The sequence below is a fragment of the Ornithorhynchus anatinus genome, chromosome 20 (genome assembly GCF_004115215.2).
Source record: "Ornithorhynchus anatinus isolate Pmale09 chromosome 20, mOrnAna1.pri.v4, whole genome shotgun sequence".
NCBI lineage: Eukaryota > Metazoa > Chordata > Mammalia > Monotremata > Ornithorhynchidae > Ornithorhynchus > Ornithorhynchus anatinus.
This window is the reverse complement of record NC_041747.1, coordinates 27,740,598-27,761,419: the sequence shown is the minus strand read 5'-3', so window position 1 is coordinate 27,761,419 and position 20,822 is coordinate 27,740,598. Positions and strand designations below refer to the sequence as shown.

Here is a 20,822-nt window from a genome sequence, read left to right as displayed (position 1 = left end):
CCAGGCCCAGGCCGCGGGGGGGGGGGGGGGGGGGGGGGCCTGCATTCCCCTGCTCGCCCTCTATTCTAGGCTTCTGGCTTTGTCCCTGGGGAAGCGGAGTCAACAGACCCTTTGCCAACAACTGCATTAAAGAAAAGTAGAAACAGAATCCCTCACACCTCCCCACCATCAACAGCCCCCAGATGCCATTTCTGCCCTTGGTGACAGAGTCAGAGGTGAACGGCGGGCACGGGGAGCTGTGCTGAGAGGTGAGGGGTGGGGGAACACTTGCCCTCCTGCTTCCCCACCAGATCCCCCCCTTTCATTTTGGAATCAGAGAGCAGAAATGGCCCCTGGAGACCCCAGCCGGCAAAGAGGGGCTCCCAGACCTCTCTCTTTTCGGCTTGGGATGGCATTCCCCGACCCCTCTGCTTTTAAAATGGCGCCGACTGAGAGCTTACTGTGCCAACCGCCGTTCTGAGTGCCGGGGCAGATGCAGGATAATCAGATCAGAAACGGGCCTTGTCTGAACGGGACTCACAGTCTGAGAGGAAGGGAGAACCGGCATTTTATCTCCATTTTACCGAGAGGGAAATGAGACCCGGGGAGGTGAGGTGAGGCGACTGGCCCAAGGTCACCAAGAGGGCCAGCGGCCAAGCTGGGATTAGCACCCGGGTCTCCTGACTCTTGGCCCCGTGCTCTTTCCAGCGGGGCCCGCCGCCTCCCCTATTTCCCCTCGGGACTCCCGGTCAAGGCGCTGCCCTTCAAGCCCGGCCGGAAGTTGGAATGGGGGCGGGAGTCTCACCTGGTTGTCGGTGCCCACGTCCAAGAGGACGGGGAGGCAGTGCTGCGGGTTGATGCCACCGCAGGCCGAGTACAAGGCCAGCTTTCCCACCGGAATGCCCATGCCGTAGCTCCCCAGGTCCCCCAGGCCCAAGATCCGCTCCCCGTCCGTCACCACCACCGCCTGGATGGAAACCAACAGCCACCACGTTGAGTCAGGTACGGTATCCGTCGCCCTCCCCGCCCACCACACCCCGGGGGGACCAATCCGGAAACGCCTCCTGGGGGAGGGGAGTTTTTAACAGGGCACTTTAGGTAGGGAGAGATGGGGCCCCGAGGGACAGCAGGCCTAAGGGCGTCGATTCGGTCCCCAGAGGAGGACAAGATGGAGGGCCGTGAGATCGAGGCTGAGAAGCGAAATCTCCACGAAACACTCCTGGCAACCCCCAGGCTCCAATTTACTGTCCTGGCTCCCTTGTCTCTGGGGCGGAAGGGGACCCTGTTTGACCCCGATCCCACAGAACTGCTTTCTAACGCCCAGGGTTCAGCGAATCGAGCATTCGTTGAGCCCCTACCGTGTGCGGGGCACGACGCTAACTATGCACTTGACAGAGTACAACAGAAGGGGTAGACGTGACCCCTGTCCTTAAGGATCCTACAACCCGATTCTCGGTATTCAATCAATCAAGTGTCCATACTGAGCTTCTGAACGCAGAGCACTGTGCTAAGCACTTGGGAGAGTCCAACAGATGCAAAACACACACTTCCGGTCTACAAAGAACTTACCACAAAATGGATCGATATATCTTTTGTTAGCATCTGGTATTACTCTTGGCTTCGTTTACATAGGGGAAGCAGCGTGGCTCAGTGGAAAGAGCCTGGGCTACGGAGTCGGAGGTCATGGGTTCGACTCCCGGCTCTGCCACTTGTCAGCTGGGTGACTGTGGGCGAGCCACTTAACTTCTCTGGGCCTCAGTTACCTCATCTGTAAAATGGGGATGAAGACTGTGAGCCCCACGTGGGGCGACCTGATTCCCTTGTGTCTACCCCAGCGCTTAGAACAGTGCTCTGCACATAGTAAGCGCTTAACAAATACCAACATTATTATTATTATTATTCTACCCACTCGGTTGTTGAGGAAGGAAGGGGAGAGGCCTCTCAGCAGGAGGGCTTCCTGGCTAAGACTCTGGTCCCCAGGGCCTTCATTAAAATCTTTTCAGGGAGCCACAAGACCACCGTTTTCTCATTTGAGGAGATTTTCTGACCCCTTTAATCTGCACTTCAGGTACTTGGAGAGACCCGGCTCGGGAGGGCTGACGTTCGCCCCGAGTGCTTTTTTTCCACGAGTGCTTTTCTTCCAAGTGGCACGGCTGTCCCCTAACCAGCTAAGAAGGACAGCGCCGTGCCTCAGCCCTCTCGCCGTGAATCGCTAAGCAGGGTCTGTCACGGAGAGCAGGGGAATGCCACAGTTCGTACCCGATCTCACTTTTTTACACGCTGGGTGTGCGTGTCTATGTATCCCCGCGCATGTGCATATCCGTGCGGGTCTCTGTTCTGATTCACTTATTCGTTTGGCTCTCCAGCTAAAAAGGACACCTACAGCATCCCCAGAGCTAGCCCAGTCAAAAGACCTCTCCTCTAATGTCACCAAACAAAATTCCCCAGAGGCCTTTGAAGACCTGGTCTCTAATCTCGGCTCTGCCACCGGCCTGCTCTGTGGCCTCGGGTAAGTCATTTAACCTCTCTGGGCCTCAATTTCCACATCTGTAAAATCTCAGTTTCCACTCTCTGTTCTCCTTCCTCCTTAGACTGGGAGCCCTGTGTGGGACGGGGACTGTGTCTGATCTGCTTAGAGTGAATCTCCCCCCAGTGCTTAACACACAGTAAACACTTAAATACCACCGTCATTATTATTATTGTCATTGTTGTTAGTGAAGAGGATGGGAAGCTAGGGTCTCCCCATCCTTCCTCCCCCGCAGATTTCCAGGAATTGCTACCTCACTGATTTTCTCTCATGCCTCCACTCTCTTCTGCTACTTGAGCACTCACTCATCTACAGAGCCACTCTTCCTTCTTCCTGGTGTCTGTAAAAATGATTTTAGATTCTGTCTTCCCTATTAGACTGTAAACTCCTCGGGGGCAGGGATCGTGTCCACCAACCCTCCCGAGAGCTTAGTACAGCGCTCCGCACCCAGTAAACACTCGACGAATTCTCTCTCGGTTGATTACTGGTCAGCCATCACCGGAAGGACAGGAAGACACGACTCTTACCTTAATATTGTCTTCGGGCCAGGAGTTCAGCATCGTGGCGATGTGGCCTTTGTCATGGATGGTGATAAAGAGTCCCCTGGGGAAAAGACACACCCTCTCTCTCAAATCGGCACCTTTCACCTGGACGCTGGAGTGACCTTGTCCTCCCCCTCTCTCTCTGCCATTCCTGCTCCACCCAGTCTGGAAACACCTCCCCTCTCTGTTCCGTCTGGCCTCTCACCCCTCACCTTCCTAGGAGCCCGAGCAGGGTCACACCTGGGGTTTGGCCTCCTCTCCAGAAGAGACATCCCAGGGGCCCGGGAGAGAGAAGGTGGGGGAAGAGAGAGAGAAAGAGAGAGGAAGAGAAAGAGGGAGAGAGATTGAGAGCACAGGAGAAGACGGGGGAGAGGGAAAGGGTGACAGTCTGGTCTAACGGAAAAAAGTACGGGACGGGGAGTCAGAAGGTCCGGGGTCTAGCCCCGGTTTCGCCTCTAACCTGCTGTGTGACCTTGGTAGAGTCACTTAACCTCCGGCCTCGATTTCCTCATCTATAAAATGAAGGTATGAAATCTGCTCTCCCTCCTCCTTGAGAAGGACACCCGAGTGAGGCAGGGACCGCGTCCGATCTGGTCACCATTTACCGGACAGAGTGTCGGGCCCTTAGGGAGCGTTTGGTAAATTCCACCCGTTATTATCCCTTTTCGCGGGAAGTGGGGGAAGTGAGGGCTCTATCCGTGCCGGTGGGAGTGGCTGGCGACGGTTCTGATGAGTGGGGCAGAATGACATGCTGAAGCCAGGAGACCCGGCTCCCGGGCTCCAGCCTGACGACGCCAGGGACCTGCTAGGTGACCTCTGGCAAGTCACTTAACCTCTCCGGGCCTCAGTTTGCTCTTTCGCAGACCGGGACTAAAATCACCTGTCCTTTCCCGGCTCCCGGGGATGGCTGGGAGGACAAGATGAGTCTCATTCCTGTGAGCACAATTTGGGTCCGGTTGATAAATCCACTTTGCTGTCGTGATCGTTGTTCCTCTCAGGATCAGGTAGCTTACAAGTAAAGGGACTAATTAACTTCCTCTATTTTTGTTTTTTAATGGCAATTATTAAGCACTTACTACGCGCCTGGCACTATATTAAGCGCTGCAGTAGACACAGCCTAATCAGTTTGGACATTGTCCATGTCCCAAGTGGAGCTCCCAGTCTTAATCCCCATTTTGCAGACGAGGTAACTGAGGCCCAGAGAAGTCAAGTGACTTTCCAACATCGGTCCTGTGAACAAACCATTCATTCATTCATTCATTCATTCATTCAATAGTATTTATTGAGCGCTTACTATGTGCAGAGCACTGTACTAAGCGCTTGGGATGAACAAGTCGGCAACAGATAGAGACAGTCCCTGCCGTTTGACGGGCTTACGGTCTAATCGGGGGAGACGGACAGACGAGAACAATGGCACTAAACAGCGTCAAGGGGAAGAACATCTCGTAAAAACCGATGGCAACTAAATAGAATCAAGGCGATGTACAATTCATTAACAAAATAAATAGGGTAACGAAAATATATACAGTCGAGCGGACGAGAACGGTGCTGTGGGGATGGGAAGGGGGAGGTGGAGGAGCAGAGGGAAAAGGGGAAAATGAGGCTTTAGCTGCGGAGAGGTAAAGGGGGGATGGCAGAGGGAGTAGAGGGGGAAGAGGAGCTCAGTCTGGGAAGGCCTCTTGGAGGAGGTGATTTTTAAGTAAGGTTTTGAAGAGGGAAAGAGAATCAGTTTGGCGGAGGTGAGGAGGGAGGGCGTTCCGGGACCGCGGGAGGACGTGACCCAGGGGTCGACGGCGGGATAGGCGAGACCGAGGGACGGCGAGGAGGTGGGCGGCAGAGGAGCGGAGCGTGCGGGGTGGGCGGTAGAAAGAGAGAAGGGAGGAGAGGTAGGAAGGGGCAAGGTGATGGAGAGCCTCGAAGCCTAGAGTGAGGAGTTTTTGTTTGGAGCGGAGGTCGATAGGCAACCACTGGAGTTGTTTAAGAAGGGGAGTGACATGCCCAGATCGTTTCTGCGGGAAGATGAGCCGGGCAGCGGAGTGAAGAATAGACCGGAGCGGGGCGAGAGAGGAGGAAGGGAGGTCAGAGAGAAGGCCGACACAGTAGTCTAGCCGGGATATAACGAGGGCCCGTAATAGTAAGGTAGCCGTTTGGGTGGAGAGGAAAGGGCGGATCTTGGCGATATCGTAGAGGTGAAACCGGCAGGTCTCGGTAACGGATAGGATGTGTGGGGTGAACGAGAGGGACGAGTCAAGGATGACACCGAGATTGCGGGCCTGCGGGACGGGAAGGATGGTCGTGCCATCCACGGTGATGGAGAAGTCTGGGAGCGGACCGGGCTTGGGAGGGAAGATGAGGAGCTCAGTCTTGCTCATGTTGAGTTTTAGGTGGCGGGCCGACATCCAGGTGGAGACGTCCCGGAGGCGGGAGGAGATGCGAGCCTGAAGGGAGGGGGAGAGGACAGGGGCGGAGATGTAGATCTGCGTGTCATCTGCGTAGAGATGGTAGTCAAAGCCGTGAGAGCGGATGAGTTCACCGAGGGAGTGAGTGTAAATGGAGAACAGAAGAGGGCCAAGAACTGACCCTTGAGGAACTCAAACCACTGACATGCCAACCGTGGAGAGGCGGGATTCTCCAGGAATCTTCCTGCGATGTTTCATCAATGGTCACTGCCTCCCTACCCCCGAAAGGACCTTCCCTGACATCCGTTCCGGGGAAAGAAAACCCAGACAAGGTGGGATTGAGGAGGTTTTCATTTCTAAACACTTATGTGCCCTCTGTCGGGACTCCAGGAGCTCAGAAGGAGCAGCGCAAGGTGAGAGGTCCCACCTCCCAGCGTCCTGGGGATCCACATCGCCAGCAGAAGGGCGTTTTAGAAGAGGGTTTCCCAAGGAGGAGCGGGAAACCAAGGACAGGTTTCCTTCGGGCAGGGGGGTTCCAGAGCTCCAGGGGGCGGCTGTCCCTTCTGCCTCGGTCCACGGTTCAGACAATCGGTCGGATTATAGAAGGGAGAAGGGCCGGCAGGCAATTCTCATTTAGCCTAGTGGGCACCCGTTCAGAAAAGAAAGTTAATTAAGAAAGGTCAGTGACCTGGGGCGAGTCGCCGGGGCTAGACTGGAGATGGTCCGTGAGCCATTCCCAATCCCCAGCGCAACAAAGACTCGCTGTCAACCCCTGCCATTCCGCACATTTTTGCCCCAAATGCAATGTGTCATTAGAAAAAAACTCAACCTACAGGGAGTGGCTATTTTTAACCCACAGGACCCTTGGAGTGCGTAAACAACATAGTGAAAGGGCATGGGGGTGTGTGTGGGGGCGGGGGGAGTGGGCACGAGCGGGACGATATTAACTATTTACTACCCTCCAGAAAATAAAGCACTGACAATTTGCCACGGGATCCAGCGTAATCACCTTCAAGCCAGTTTCCTTCCTGGGGGATCAGAGACGGAGGGAGAAAGGGAGCGACTCAGGGAAGAAGAGAAAGAGGGAGAGAGGAGGAGGAACACGAAGTTCAAATCCAGTTCAAATTGATTAGAAACCACAGGTTTGGTGTTCCAACCTCATCGACCGTGTCTTAGTGCGGTTAGTGCTTCCTTGGGCTACTCGATGCTACTTTCTTCCCTTCCCTGGCCTACCAGACGGTTCTGTGGTATTTTTTACAATTTTTCCTCACGTCGCACCCATCTAATTTATTTAGCTCTCGGAATACAGGGATCTGGATCCTTTCCACCCGAAACGAGGCCGGGCAATAAAATTGGAAGAATGAAGTACCGCTGGAGAAGTCTTGTTCCTTCCCGACTTTGAATTTTCGGGACCACTAAGGTTCCCGGCGAATTTATCCAAGGGGAGACTGACTAGGTGGATCTCAAGGACTTGAAAGAGGGAACGGTTTCCACGTCCACTCGGAACAGAACCGAAAGAAACGGACTTGAATTGCAGCAAGAGGGCTTGAGGCTAGACGTCCGGCTAGAAGAGCGGTTAGACATTGGGACCAGCAGCGGGAGCAGGATGAAACAATTTTTTTTTTAATGGTATTCCTTAAGCACTTATTATGTGCCAGGCACTGTAGTAAGCACAGAGGGAGATACAAACTGATCAGGTTGGATAAAGTTCCCGTCCCACGTGTGGCTTACAGTCTTAATCGCCGTTTTACAGATGAGGGAACTGAGGCACAGAGAAGTTAAGTGACTTGCCCAAGTTAATACAGCAGACGAGTGGTAGAGCCAGGATTAGAACCCAGGTCCTCTGACTTCCAGGTCTTTCCACTAGGCCATGCTGCCTTTGCTGGACACAACCCTTTCCACAAGGCTATCACTGGGTCCCATCCAAAGCCCAGTTACTCACGGCCCAAGAATCTGTGCTGATAGGGGCACCAGGAAACTTGGAAGAAATATACTGAATATGGATGCTCTAGTGCTTAGCACAGTGCTCTGCCCCCACTGGGTGCTCAATCTCAGAATTACCACTGCTACAGCACTTGCCACCCTTCCGGGCACAAATCCTCGCCACTTAAATCTATCTCTTCCCTCTTAGCCCCGAACTTTCCCATTTACAGACTCTCATTCCCTGAATTTCTCCTAACTCCGCTCAAATCTGCCGATGGCTTTAGCGGCTTCAACTGTCGGGGAAAACGGATTCCATTTGCGGGGCGAAGCAGCGTCCCCTCATTTTGAAGAAGCCCAGCCCCGTTTGGAGACGGGGGGGGAGGGACGAGATGACCCGTTGAGCCCGGGGATTCTGACTCAGTCCTCCGATTCTGTGACTCTTCTGGAACGGTTCCCGCCCAGGGATTTCTGCCAATGAACAGCAGACGGAGCCTTGGGATCCGAGGCTCCGGGCACAAATAGTCGGGCCGGTGATGCGGCCCGGGGATGCCAAAGGCCCATCGGGGGACGCCGCCCGTCTCCCTGGTGGGGCCACCGCCCCACCGGACACTCTGGATTTAGTCCCCTGGGATTCTAAGGATTCCCGGGCTTTGGCATCACCCGCTGAGCAGTGAGGTCACTCTGTGGGCCGGTAAACCTGTTTTTGTAATAATAATAATAATAATAATGTTGGTATTTGTTAAGCACTTACTATGTGCGGAGCACTGTTCTAAGTGCTGGGGGAGATACAGGATAATCAGGTTGTCCCACGTGAGGCCCACAGTCTTCATCCCCATTTTACAGACGAGGTAACCGAGGCAGGGAGAGAAGTGAAGTGACTTGCCCGCAGTCACACAGCTGACGAGTGGCAGAGCGGGATTCGAACCCATGACCCCGGACTCCCAAAGGTGAACCCGGTGTGCCCCCTCTGCCCCAGTGGGCACTCAATCTCCTAACTACCTCTGCTACGGCAGAGGCAAACCTTTCCGGCCACCAATCCTCGCTGGTGGGAGTTGGGAATGGGAGCACCGGTGGGAGTGCTGAAATTTGGAGGTAGGAGGTGGCTGGGGGCGGGGGCGGGCCTCTAAACCGTAAGCTCCCCTTTCGACTGTAAGCTCGTTGCGAGAGGGAATGTGTCCGTTACACTGTTATATTGTACTTTCCCGAGCACAGTGCACAGTAAGTGCTCGGTAAATACGACTGACTGACCGATGGATTTCCAGTTCTCAATGCTGCCGGCCCCGGGGGCTCGGGAAAGCTACCCACTGGCTAATTTTTTGATGTGTTTCCCCAGATGAGAAATGGAGAAACTTTCTGGATTTCCCCTCGGGATGTGAAGAGACTTAATCAGATAACGACTGCGCTCCCTGGAAGGAGCCAGAGGAATGCCACAAGACCGTCCGAAGAGGCTAAAATCGAGAAGAGTGGCATTTGGTCAGCTTTTTCAAATACCACATCATTTTTCGGGGTAACAGGAGAAGCTGTTTAGCAGATCCAAGATATTCGGGATAAAATTCAAGAAGGAAAGGAACGTTTCTCCCAGGCTCTGCCACAACCAGAGGAGACAGATTAGCCCTCAAATTCCTGCAGGAGCGGAGAAGGGGAAAAACAGAGCATTTGTTGAGAAGCAGTTTTCGGTGGAAGGGTTGTGGAGAGCTCTTCTCCCCTCTAAGCATCCTGTTTGCCAGCCTGAGAATGTACAGTCGTGAGAAATGGAGGTCTAGGGAGGATGGATATTTCAGCTGAAATCAACAAGGGCTAACAGAGCCAGGCCAGCAGATCAGATCTAACAGAAGACTGGCATTTTCTCTGAGGAAGGATATAAAGTCTAGACAGTGAGATTTCAACTGTTGCTTAAAAATTTTCAGGAAGAAACGTGGGTCCGGGGAGGCGGTTACAAAAAAGAGTTATTTACTTCTCCGAAACATTCTTCAACTCTGCTATCTCCCTGACTATTCCCATGTGTTACTCTCTGTTTTCTGCAAACAACGTTCAGGGCTTGAAAATCTCCTCCTCTCTCCCTCCTCTTCCCCTCCCATTCCTTCTTCTATTTCCATTGTCTCGAGGGGTTTTGATAACAATAACCGCGGTATTTAGTAAGCACGTACTATATGCCAAGCACTGTATTAAGCACGGGGGTAGATATAAACGAATCAGGCTGGACGCAGTCCCCGTCCCACATGGAGCTCACCGTCTTAAATGTAATGACTTGAATTAGCTCAGGCCTGTGGTCGACTGTTTTTTGGAAGGGAACTCTGAGTAAATAAGAAGTCCGAACTAGACCCCAAGAAAAGTAAACTGGATGCCCCACTCTTAGCAAAGTAGAAGCATGAATCGTCTCCATTTTTAATGATTCAGGCCAGGACAGGAGAGGAAGCCACGGCTATTTTGCGTTCGAGGATTTGGGAAGCCCGGGCTGGGTTACCAGTGGTACCAGGGAGGCAGAGTCGCCCTTCAGGCCTCGAGGCAAACGGCCATCCAGTTTTCTAGCCAACTCTGGATCTCGATGAGTTTTTTGGCTCCCGTATAGGGGTGCGAGCTCCTTGTCGATCGGGGGGAGGGACTAAGGATTCCGTCGGACTCTTTCCGGCGCTTAGTGGGTGCTCAGTCAATGTCATCACTTCATCACTTCTACTCCTAAAAAGCAGCCAAAATGGAGGAAAAAATCCGCCCAACCCAGGGCATGCGCAAAGTGCGAGAAGTCCCACCCCACTTTATATCAAGACTCGAGAGAAAATTTCACCGGGGGGGGGGGAGGGGGCCTGGGAGCTTTTGTGTCGAAACAATTTGCAGGGGGAAGAAAATGACCCCTCTAATTAGCCATATAAACATTTCTAAAGCTATCATCCCGTATTAGTCATGAAAGCCAGAATTTAATAAGGGAGGCGGGGCTGCGATTTCCAAAGAGGGCAAAAGTTCACCGCCCAAGCATATGTTTAAACATCGGGGACCCTGAGGAGGGAAAACAAATGCGAGAGGAGTCTAAGTACCCCGGGAGAAAATGTTTTAATAGGGCCACTTACAAGCATAAACTTCCCTTGATCTTTCAGAACTGTAAAAAGTCAACGCTTGACCTACGGCATAACTTATCTCATGGCCGGTCCTCCCAGACACAGGCCACATTTCGGAAATCATTCTGCCCCAGTCCTTCATTCTCTTGCACCTACCGAAGGGAGGGGAGCACGGGAAGGCGGATGCATCAGCTCAGAGGGGAATGGAGACCGACCCCGGGGAGTAGGGGCGGGCGGGTGCCCGGGTGCACGCGGGTGCCGGGGAGCAGGCGCTTCTCTGGCGGAGTCCACGAATGTCAATAGGGTTCACCAAAACACGGCGCACCCGGCCGGCCCAGACGGAAAAGATGCGGGATCCAGTACGTGTGGGGAGACGTCCCAGGGCGAATGGCCCAGTCGTTCATTTGTTTCTAATGGTATTTATTAAACAGTTACTACGTGCCAGGCACCGTACTAAGCGCTGGGGAAGACGCCAGCTAATCGGGTTGGACACAGTCCATGTCCCACACGGGGCTCTCACAGTCTTAATCCCCATTTTACGGGTGAGGTAACTTAGGGAAGTTAAACGACTGGCCCAGGGTCACACAGCAGACAAAGGTGTGTGAGAAGCAACGTGGGGTAGCCGATAGAGCCCGGGCCTGGGACTCGGAAGGTCATGGATTCTAATCCTGGCTCCGCCTCGGGCAAGTCATTTACCATCTCTGGGCCTCAGTTACCTCATCTGATCATAACAATAATAATGTTGGCATTCGTTAAGCGCTTACTATGTGCAGTGGAAAGAGCATGGGCTTTGGAGTCAGGGCTCATGAGTTCGAATCCCAGCTCTGCCACTTGTCAGTTGTGTGACTGTGGGCAAGTCACTTCACTTCTCTGTGCCTCAGTTCCCTCATCTGTAAAATGAGGATGAAGCCTGTGAGCCCCACGTGGGACAACCTGATTCCCCTGTGTCTACCCCAGCGCTTAGAACAGTGCTCGGCACATAGTAAGCGCTTAACAAATACCAATTTTTTTTTTTTTTTTTTTAGAGCACTGTTCTAAGCGCCGGGGAGATGCAGGGTGATCAGGCTGTCCCACGTGAGGCTCACGGTCTTAAGCCCCATTTTACAGATGAGGGAACTGAGGCACAGAGAAGTTAAGCGACTGGCCCACCGTCACACAGCTGACAAGAGGCGGAGCCGGGATTCGAAGCCATGACCTCTGACTCCCAAGCCCGGGCTCTTTCCACTGAGCCACGCTGCTTCTCTTCTGCTTCTGATAAAAATGGGGATTTAAGAGTGTGAGTCCAATGTGGGACAGGGACTGTGTCTAACCTGATCAACCTGTATCTACCCCAGTGCTCGGCACAGGGTAAGCACTTAACGAATACCAGCTTCTCTGCTGCTTCTGCTAAAAGATGGGGATCAAGAGTGTGAGTCCAATGTGGGACAGGGACTGTGTCTAACCTGATCAACTCGTATCTACCCCAGTGCTTGGCACAGGGTAAGCATTTAACAAATACCAATATTATTATTATTATTGAGCGGCAGAGCCAGGATTGGTCTTTATGACCGCCAGGCCTGTGTTCTATCCACTAGGCCATGCTGCTTCTCAATCCCTGGAGACGCCGCCAGGGAGTAGAGAGGATGCCCCCTCAAGACCGGCCCCCAGGAGAAAGGCCCAGGATGTCTACCCAGCCCAGAACAGACCGGTCCACGAGAGCTTCTCAACCCCACCCTCTGCCTTAGCCGGGATCTCAGGTAAGACCTCCCGCGCAACGGGGAGAATCTCCAGCGAGAGGACGCCACAGCGGAACCTGGTTTGATTTATGAGCCTGTGAAATGAGGCCAGGGAGACATCTGTATCCGTGCAGAGCTGTCGATCGTGCGAGGCGGATCCTTTTTTAGATCGGAAGCTTCGCTGAGATTTACGAAGCGGGGTGACATGAGTTCGAATGCCGGCTCTGCCCCTTGTCAGCTGTGTGACTGTGGGCAGGTCACTTAACTTCTCTGTGCCTCGGTTCCCTCATCTGTAAAATGGGGATTAACTGTGAGCCTCACGTGGGCCAACCTGATTACCCTGTATCTACCCCAGCGCTTAGAACAGCGCTCGGCACATAGTAAGCGCTTAACAAATACCAACATTATCATTATTACTATGACAAGACATCCCGATACGAGCCTGAAATAGTCTCCTCGCCAGTGCTGACGAGTGCCAGGGATCCTTTCCAATTTCACGAGATCATTCTGAATTCTGAATTCTATTGTTTTTTTTACAGCAAGCGCCATAGCTGCGTTCAAATGAATTTTAAACTATTCTGCTGGTTCCACACCTCTTACGGTCCCGGTTACACGGGCGGAGGTAATCTTCAGAACGCGACCGAGAAAGAGGGATGGAATTATTGAAAAAAGATGGAGTCAGAGGGACAGAAATAGGGAGAGAGACTGAGGGACGGGCACAGCGGGAGAGACACCGAAGGGGTAGAGATGAGAGAGAGATCAAGGAAGGGACAGTGAGAGACTGAGGAACAAAGCGTGAGAGATAGAGAGACTGATGGTCAGTGCGAGCAAGAGGGTGAGACAGAGGGACAGAGTTAGCGATTGAGACAGTGCCAGAAAGCAGAGAGGGCAAATACAATTCAATTGCACACAATTAACCCCACAAGAGCCAGGAACTGGCGGGAAAAACTTACTGCCCTCTTCATTTCTACCACGTCATTACGTCAGGCTACACGCCTCACGCTGGGTGTGCAGTGTGAAAAAGAAGTCTGCCCATGTCTCTGGGGGCACCTGGGGTACTCTCTCCCCTTGCTGCAGTCACTGCATCCTCCTCTCTGTGTCCTCTCAGGACCCACACTCTACTGCCCACCCAAGATGGGGGTAGACGGGTCACTTCATAATTTTCGAACACCGGCCTCCCTCCCACCGGCACTGTGTGCCCAGAGGCTTCAGGTTCGCTGGCTTACCCTGTGGGGCCAGCCTTGGCCAATGTCAAGAGAGGCGGAGAAACGGCTGACGGGAAACTCCTCACCGTTATCTTTAAAGCCCTCGATCCCCTCCGCCCCTCCTATCTCACCGCGCTCCTCTCCTACTACAACCCAGCCCGCTCACTTCACTCCTCTCACGCCAACCTTCTCAATGTACCTCGACCTCGTGACCTCTCGCCCACGTCCCGCCTCTGACTCGGAACGCCCTCCCCCCTCAAACCTAAGACTCTCCCCACCTCCAGAGCCTTATCCCTCAAAGGCACATCTCCTCCAAGAGGCCTTCCCTGATTGAACCCTCATTTACTCTTCTCCTTCTCCCTTCCGTGTCGCTCTGTCTCCCTTTATTCTTACTCCATGTCAGGCCCGAAGCACTCACGTACATATCTGTAATTTTATTTATTTATATTAACGTCTGTCTCCCCCTCTAGGCTGTAAGCTCACCGTGGGCGGGGAATGTGTCCGTTATACTGTTCTGTTGTCCTCTCCCAAGTGCTGAGTACAGCGCTCTGCACACAGTAAGCGCTCAATAAATACGACTGACTGATTTGACCGTACTGCCCCCGAACCCTAGCCTCCCGGTTTCAAGGCCGTGTCCATCGACGAGCAGGGGTTCGAAATGGAACCCCACTCGTTTCCCTCCCCGACCCTTGTCCTCAGGGCTCTCTGCTTATCTCTAGGACAGCCCAGGGGTTAATGGGAAATCAAGACCCTCTGAAGAAACACACCAGTGCCTCAGTGGACCCGTTTCCTTCTCAGAGTAAGGAAATTCTTCTGGATCCCACCCCTTCTCTTTTGAGCGGCCCAGCGGGGATCCTCGGAGACGCAAAACAAATTAGGGCAGAGTCGGATGAAAGAAAAGAAACAAAAGATGACTTTGTTTAAACGATGGGGAAATACGCCTTTGGGTAGAGGAAGCCTAGCCCAGCCCATCCTGTTCCAGATAATGAGGTTCATCTATCTCCACAATTAAGATATGTCGGGACTCCCTCCCTCTCAACCACATAGATTATCCTGGTAGAGTGTGCGGATGGGAGCCCGTTCCTTCGTAGAGAAAGGGGAGAGGAAGAGAGGGAAGGAAAAATGGAGAGAGGGCAAAGGTGACCGAGTGGTCCGATTGCATTCCAGGTTCTCATTGTTGGTGCTCCTGATTTGCCACTTGGAAAATATTCTTTCTTTTTTAATGATATTTGTTATTTGTTTACTGTGCTCCAAGCGCTGAATCAAGCACTGAGGTAGACCCAAGATATTAGATTAGTCCCTGTCCCACATAGGGCTCACAGTCTTAATCCTCATTTTAGGGATGAGGTAACTGAGGTACAGAGAAGTGAAGTGATTTTCCCAAGGTCACACCAGTAGATGAGTGGCAGAGCCGGAAATGGAACCCAAGCCTTCTGACTCCCAGGCCCGGGCTCTATCCACTAGACCACGCTGCTTCTCCGACCCTACCGATTAACCCTCTTGATCTGGTTTGTAAGTCGATGCGGTGTTCATGTAAAGTTTTGTTGATCTCTAAAGTTTTTGCCCTTCGGGAAGGCAAGGCAGCATGGCCTAGCTGAAAGAACATGAGATTGGGAATCAGGAAACCCAGGTTCTAGTCCCAGCTCCACCAATCGCCTCCTTCTGGGACCTCGGGCAACTCTCTTAACTTTTCTGTGCCTCAGTTTCTTCCTCTATAGAATGGGGATAACATACCCATTCTTGCTCCCTCTTAAGACTGCGAGCCCCATGCGGCCCAGGGACTGTGTCCAATCTGATCGTTTCTATCCTTCTAGACTGTAATAATAACAATGGTGGTATCTGTTAAGCGCTTACTATGTGCAAAGCACCGTTCTAAGCGCTGGGGGGATACAAGGTGATCGGATTGTCCCACGTGGGGCTCGCGGTTTTTAATCCCTATTTTACAGAAGAGATGACTGAGGCACAGAGAGGTGAAGTGCCTTGCCCACAGTCACACAGCTGGCGAGCGGTAAGTTTGTTGTGGGTAGGGAACTCTGCTAACTTTTGTATTGTTCTCTCCCGAGAGCTTAGCGCAGCGCTCTGCAGAGTAAGCACTCAGTCAATACCATTGATTGATTGGTTTTCCACTTCCTTGCCTATCCTTCTTCCACTGGGCAGCAACCTGCCTAGGTGGCCGAATTCCACGACGCCCCTGGGTACTGGGTCACCAACAGAACCCTTTTTTGGGTGCGGGAGCTATAAAATGCTTTCTCTGACGCTCCCGCAGGTGTCCCGAAGAAACCGTGTCAGGATGAAAAGGGGGCGGTAGAAGAGACAGTTCTACAGATCGAAAAGTGAGTTTGAAACCTGCCAATCTGCCTGCTTCCGGTCCCTCTGAGAGATCAGAACCAAATGGCTGGACCACGTTGCTTTCCGAGCTCCCGCTGTGGGCATTCGTTCCTGCTGTGGCTCCTCCCTCTGAAAAACGGGCCTGGGCAGGGCAACGGGCTGAGAAAGATCGTTCTTTCTTCGACCCCTGAACCGGAAACTGAGCCACCGTGGGTCTCGTGCTCTCTGGTTGGCTGACAGAGGTTTTCCAGGGGCACGGCCAAAACAGGTTTTGTGCAGGAATGTAAAACATAATTGGAGCCGGCGACGATCTCGTCCAAACAGCCGGCCCTCCAAGCACCCTGGAGACCGGGTGGTCGGGGCGGGCAGGGCGGGGATGGAGGGAGGAGAAAGCGGGGCCGGTTAGAACACCAGTTTGTGCGCCAGAGTTTCCTCCTCTCCAGCTCCCTCGCATCTGGCTGGGGATAGGCTGGCGATGGGCTCAGATGGCGGGGATGGGGAGGGGGAGGAAGGGGTGGGCCAGGGGATGGACGGGTACACTTTTCGGGGGAACTGTGGGATCAGCCCTGGGCTGCAGGCACAGCACGCTGACCGTGTCCAAATGACAGCCAACTCGTGTCCCCGGAGGACCAGAGCGGCCCTAAGATGTGGAGGGCATTATGAGGTACGAGATGGTGATTTTCTCAGCTGCCCTATAAAGGAAAGCATCGTGGCTTTGCTGAGGAATAAGAAGAGGATCCCAAGTGGAACAGAACGGTTGGGCGGGCGAAGCGGGAAGGAACACAGCACAACGTTCCCATAAAGCTCGTTTTGAAAGTTGAGGCTTACCGATCGACCCGGCCCGAAAGCAAGACAGATGATTCTGATGCCAGTCTGTCCACCCTGCCCTGTCTGTTTTTACACGGGAACAAGAGACTGATGGGGCAGAGACCCTGGATAAACCAGCTTCAATTAAAGACACTGGACAGAGTCCTCCGAAGTGCTTCCTCGCTCCTGAGTTTGGGGATCGGCGCTGAAGAACGCAGAAATCCAAATGCACAAGAACCCCCAGAAACCGAAGCTTTGGCTCTCCTTTGAAAAGCAAACCAACAGATGCCAAGGTTTTTCTTCACTCCCACTGGAAGACAGTCTGAAGAAGGTCAGAGGAGGAACACTGGCTTTGAGTCAGCGGAATCTGGGCCCTTGGTATCCAACACAATATTACTCATGGGCTGGTCAGCCAAAGACCGCAAGAAACAGGGAGAGGGAGACGATTCAGAAACGATTCCCTGGCTCCCGGTATGGGGCAGATCGGGTCAAAACTGCTGTGTAACTGGGATTATACCAAGGCGGACCCCCGCCTCGGCCCAAGCTACTCTCCTGATTGTTCCACCCCTTTCCGCATCCCCCAGTGGCCCGGAGCTGGGGGAGCGGCTCAGAAGGAGGGTGCCCAAGGCGTTCTCGGCACCCCGACCCGCTTCCGCTTCCCCTGGCACGATTCAGCCGACACCCCGGAACCGACTTCTCACGGCTGATTTGGCTCCGGCGGGCCATAAGCGGTGCCGGCGCTGGGTCAGATGAAGGCTCCATCCGGCCCAGGACTCCTCCTGTCACAAGGGCACTAGGATACGGAAGGAACCGTGTGCCGGTCGCCCCCCGGGCACCCGCCCGCCCTCACGGTTAAAGACGGACCATCCGACAACACCAGCTATTCCCCCCTCTTTCCCTGGCTCTCCCGGTCCATCCATGAGGGACCGTTCACCCACGAATTCACAGAAATCCCTCTTGACCCTTTCACTCTGGACAGTTTCCCGTGGGAACGAATCTGCAAGGCCTCACGGATGAGGGAGCGCATCTTTTCGTCGGTCAGGCCCCGGCCCGACCCCACGGGCTCCGCCCCGCGCCGGGCCTACTCACCGTGGACGACGGAAGGTCAGTCCGTACTGCTGGCATGCCTGGCCCACCGTGGGGGTGTAGACGATGGGCATGAACTTCTCCACGTCGGACGTGAGCACCCGGTAGAAGAGCTTCTCGTTCCTATCCTGGAGGGTCATGAGGATGATGTACCTTTGGTAGGGAAGGAGAAGGGACTCGGTGACGGGCATCCCCGGGTTGGGGGCCTTCCGGGACCCCGGCCCCGAGGACCCCGCTCGGGTTACCTCGCCAGAACCCGCCTCGGCTCTTTGGCGGGCGTTGGGCCAAATCACACATCTGGGGCCTCAGGGCCGCCCCCCTCTCACCGATCCTTCGATGCTTCCGCACCTACCCGACAGGCTCTAGGAACTCGGCTCGGGGGCAACTCCTCCGGGAAGTCTTCCCAGAGACTCGGGAAGGATGTTCTCTCTGGAGGACCCCGTCCCACCCTCCTTCGCTGTACGTGTATTTGCCCTAGGCTGGACAGAAGTCTACGTTTTCTGGCCTAAGCCAGGTGCTCCCTGAGGGCCGGGGGCGTCGGTCGTGGTTCCAGGGGGAAATTAGGCTTCTCGGTGAGGTGGGTCCCTATTATCGTGACTCTTGAGGGAGAGGGAAGGAAGGCTTTTCTGGAGGTCTCTCGCTGGGCTTAGGGTCAGGGTCCCATTGGAAGGGTTGAGATTCAGTGTGGCCTAGTGGAAAGAACATGGGTCCGGGAGGCAGGAGACCCCAGGCTCTAATCCCACCGCTTCCGCGTGCTTGCTGCGTGACCTCGGACAAGTCACTTTAAGTTCTCTCTGACCCCGCTCTCCTCATCTGTGAAAACGGGGAGTGCGTACCTGTTCTCCTTCCCCCCCTTAAACTGTGAGCTCCGCGCGGGACCGGGACTACATCCGATCCTATATTGTTTCCACCCCAACGCTCAGCACCTTGTAAACCCTCAAGAGACACCCCAGTTATCACGCGGCTGATTGCAGGGCCGTCCAGAGAGAGCTGGGTTCCAGGGCTGCCTGATGGGGCACTCTGAGAGTGAAGGAGCAAGCGTCCTCCGCGGAAGGCAAGGAAAACCTCCCGGGAGAGGAGAGGAACTAGGGAGCGGGCCCCCCTCCAGACGTTCCGGCGTTCCCCGCGTACTTGTCCAGGTCGGAGGGCTGTCTCTCGTAGTATCTCATGACGCGGAGAAGCTGGACGTCCTGGCTGAGGAAGCAGGGCGGGAGCAGGCCGTGGATCCCCAGCTGCAGCCGCTCTCCGAGGGTGAAGGCCATCCCCTGGGGACGGGGACAGGAGGGGCACGGATGCGCGCGGGGTACGCGCACGCACACGGCCGGCCTCCCTCCCACGACGACATAGAGGGCGTCCACACCCCGTGCACTCAGGTGAGCGCAGAGCCGAGCCCATCCTTGCCCCCGCCGCCCACCCCCGCCGTTCTGGCCAATCCTCCCCTCGTCCCTCCAACCGGGGGGGGGGGCGGGCGGGGGGGACGCCTCGAACCCCGCCCCCGTTCCCAGCGTGGGTCTACCATACATTCAGTTCATTCATTCACTTCCTCCCTCTCCTCCCACCCTCCATTTTGTGCTGCCCACCTCTCACCCTCGACTGTCACAGCCTGGCCCGGAGGTTCCTCCGTCATCCTCGTCATCAGTGGTGTTTACGGAGTGCTTACTTTGGGCAGAGCCCTGTACCGAGCGGTGGAGAGAGAGCAACCACCTCACTCTTTTTCTACAAAACCCTCCCCCAAGCTCCCTGCTTCCAGGAGGCCTACACAAAAACACACACATACACCCCCACTGCCCTTCCTACTCCCGCTGTCCTTTCGGCCTCCTGCACTCAGCCGTCGTATCGGCTGGGGATTGATTTCTCTCCCCACCTCTTATTTTTAATCTGATCTTCTCCTCGTCTATCTATCGTGCATTTAGTGACGATAATAGCATTTGTTAAGCGCTTACTAGGTGTTCAAGTTCTGCGCATCACCCACAAGGGTTCTGGGATGAGGATCCTCAGAGACACAGCTTAACCTGGCCCGCCCAGGAACCGAGGCACTGTTTCCTTCCGCCTGCGGGCGATGACCTAGAATCATCGCTGGGAACAAGTGACCGGGTGCCGCTGTGGATGGCACCGGAGAAGACAGAGTAGTCTAGAGGATAGAGCACAGGCCTGGGGGTCAGAGGACCTGGGTTCTAATCCCGGCTCTGCGACATGTCTGCTGTGTAACTTTGGGCGAGTCACTGGAGTTCTCCGTGCCTCAGTTCCCTCATCCGTAAAATGGGGGTGAGGACTGTGAGCCCCGTGTGGCCAAGACTGTGTCCAACCTGATTAGCTTGCAACTACCCAAGCGCTCAGAACAGTATCTGGCACATAGTGAGCGCTTGATAAATGCCATTTAAAAAAAAATGGCCCAGCCTGGTGGCACCTCCAGGCAACATGGCGGTGGTCCAGCCCCACTGGCTGGTGGGGAAGGGTCTGGGATGGAGAGAGCCTCCGGTCCACAGTGTGGACTTCGAGGACCTGCCTCGCTCCACCCCACGGGGAACGGCCCCCCCCCCCCCCCCGGCGAGTCGGTGGACCTGCCGGGGACCGTCAACTTGGGGGTCCTCGGGCCCGGGTCTCTGGCCTCAGTTTTCCCCCCACTGCTCCCTATCGACTCCTTAAAAACAAGTGGTGACTGAGCAGAATTAGGAATCCTGGGACAGTTTCCACTGTAGTAATAGTGACCTTGGGAGAGTCACTTAACTTCTCTCCGCCTCCGTTCCCTCTCCTGCAAAAACGGGAGTTTAATACCTGTTCTCCCTCCTACTTGGACTGTAAGGCCCACGTGGGACCTGATTATCTTGTATCTACCACAGCACTTAGTACTTGACATATACTAAGCACTTAAATATCACCATTATTATTATTAGTTGTAGAGCTAGCGTTTACCGAGTGCCCACCGGGTGCGGCATAAAACACTGAGGCCTTCGGAAATAGAGAACAGCGCAATGATACCAAGAAGCTTCCACTCAGGCTTGGGAGTCAGAAGGACCTGGGTTCTAATCCCACCTCTGCCCCTTGCCTGCCGTGTGACCTTGGGCAAATCACTTCACTTATCTGTGCCTCAGTTACCTCGTCTGCAAAATGGGGATTAAGACTGGGAGCCGCAGGTGGGACAGGGACGGTGTCCATCCCGATTTGCCTGTGTCCACCCCGGGGCTTGGGACAGTGCCCGGGACATAGTAAGCTCTTGACAGATACCGCAGTTATTAAATACCCCAGGCGCCCGCAGGGTAA

General features: G+C 54.4%; 1 protein-coding gene across 1 annotated transcript in view; it reads right to left on the bottom strand.

Moving 5' to 3' along the window:
• Positions 1–20,822, bottom strand: part of ME3 (malic enzyme 3) — a 71,984-nt gene that overhangs the window by 11,685 nt on the left and 39,477 nt on the right. The window contains exons 5-8 of the mRNA XM_029048544.1: positions 18,693–18,826; positions 17,565–17,714; positions 3,034–3,109; positions 785–946 (exon numbers count right to left, since the gene is read on the bottom strand). Coding sequence (XP_028904377.1) covers positions 785–946; positions 3,034–3,109; positions 17,565–17,714; positions 18,693–18,826 — 522 coding nt within the window. The remainder of the gene's footprint in view (positions 1–784; positions 947–3,033; positions 3,110–17,564; positions 17,715–18,692; positions 18,827–20,822) is intronic.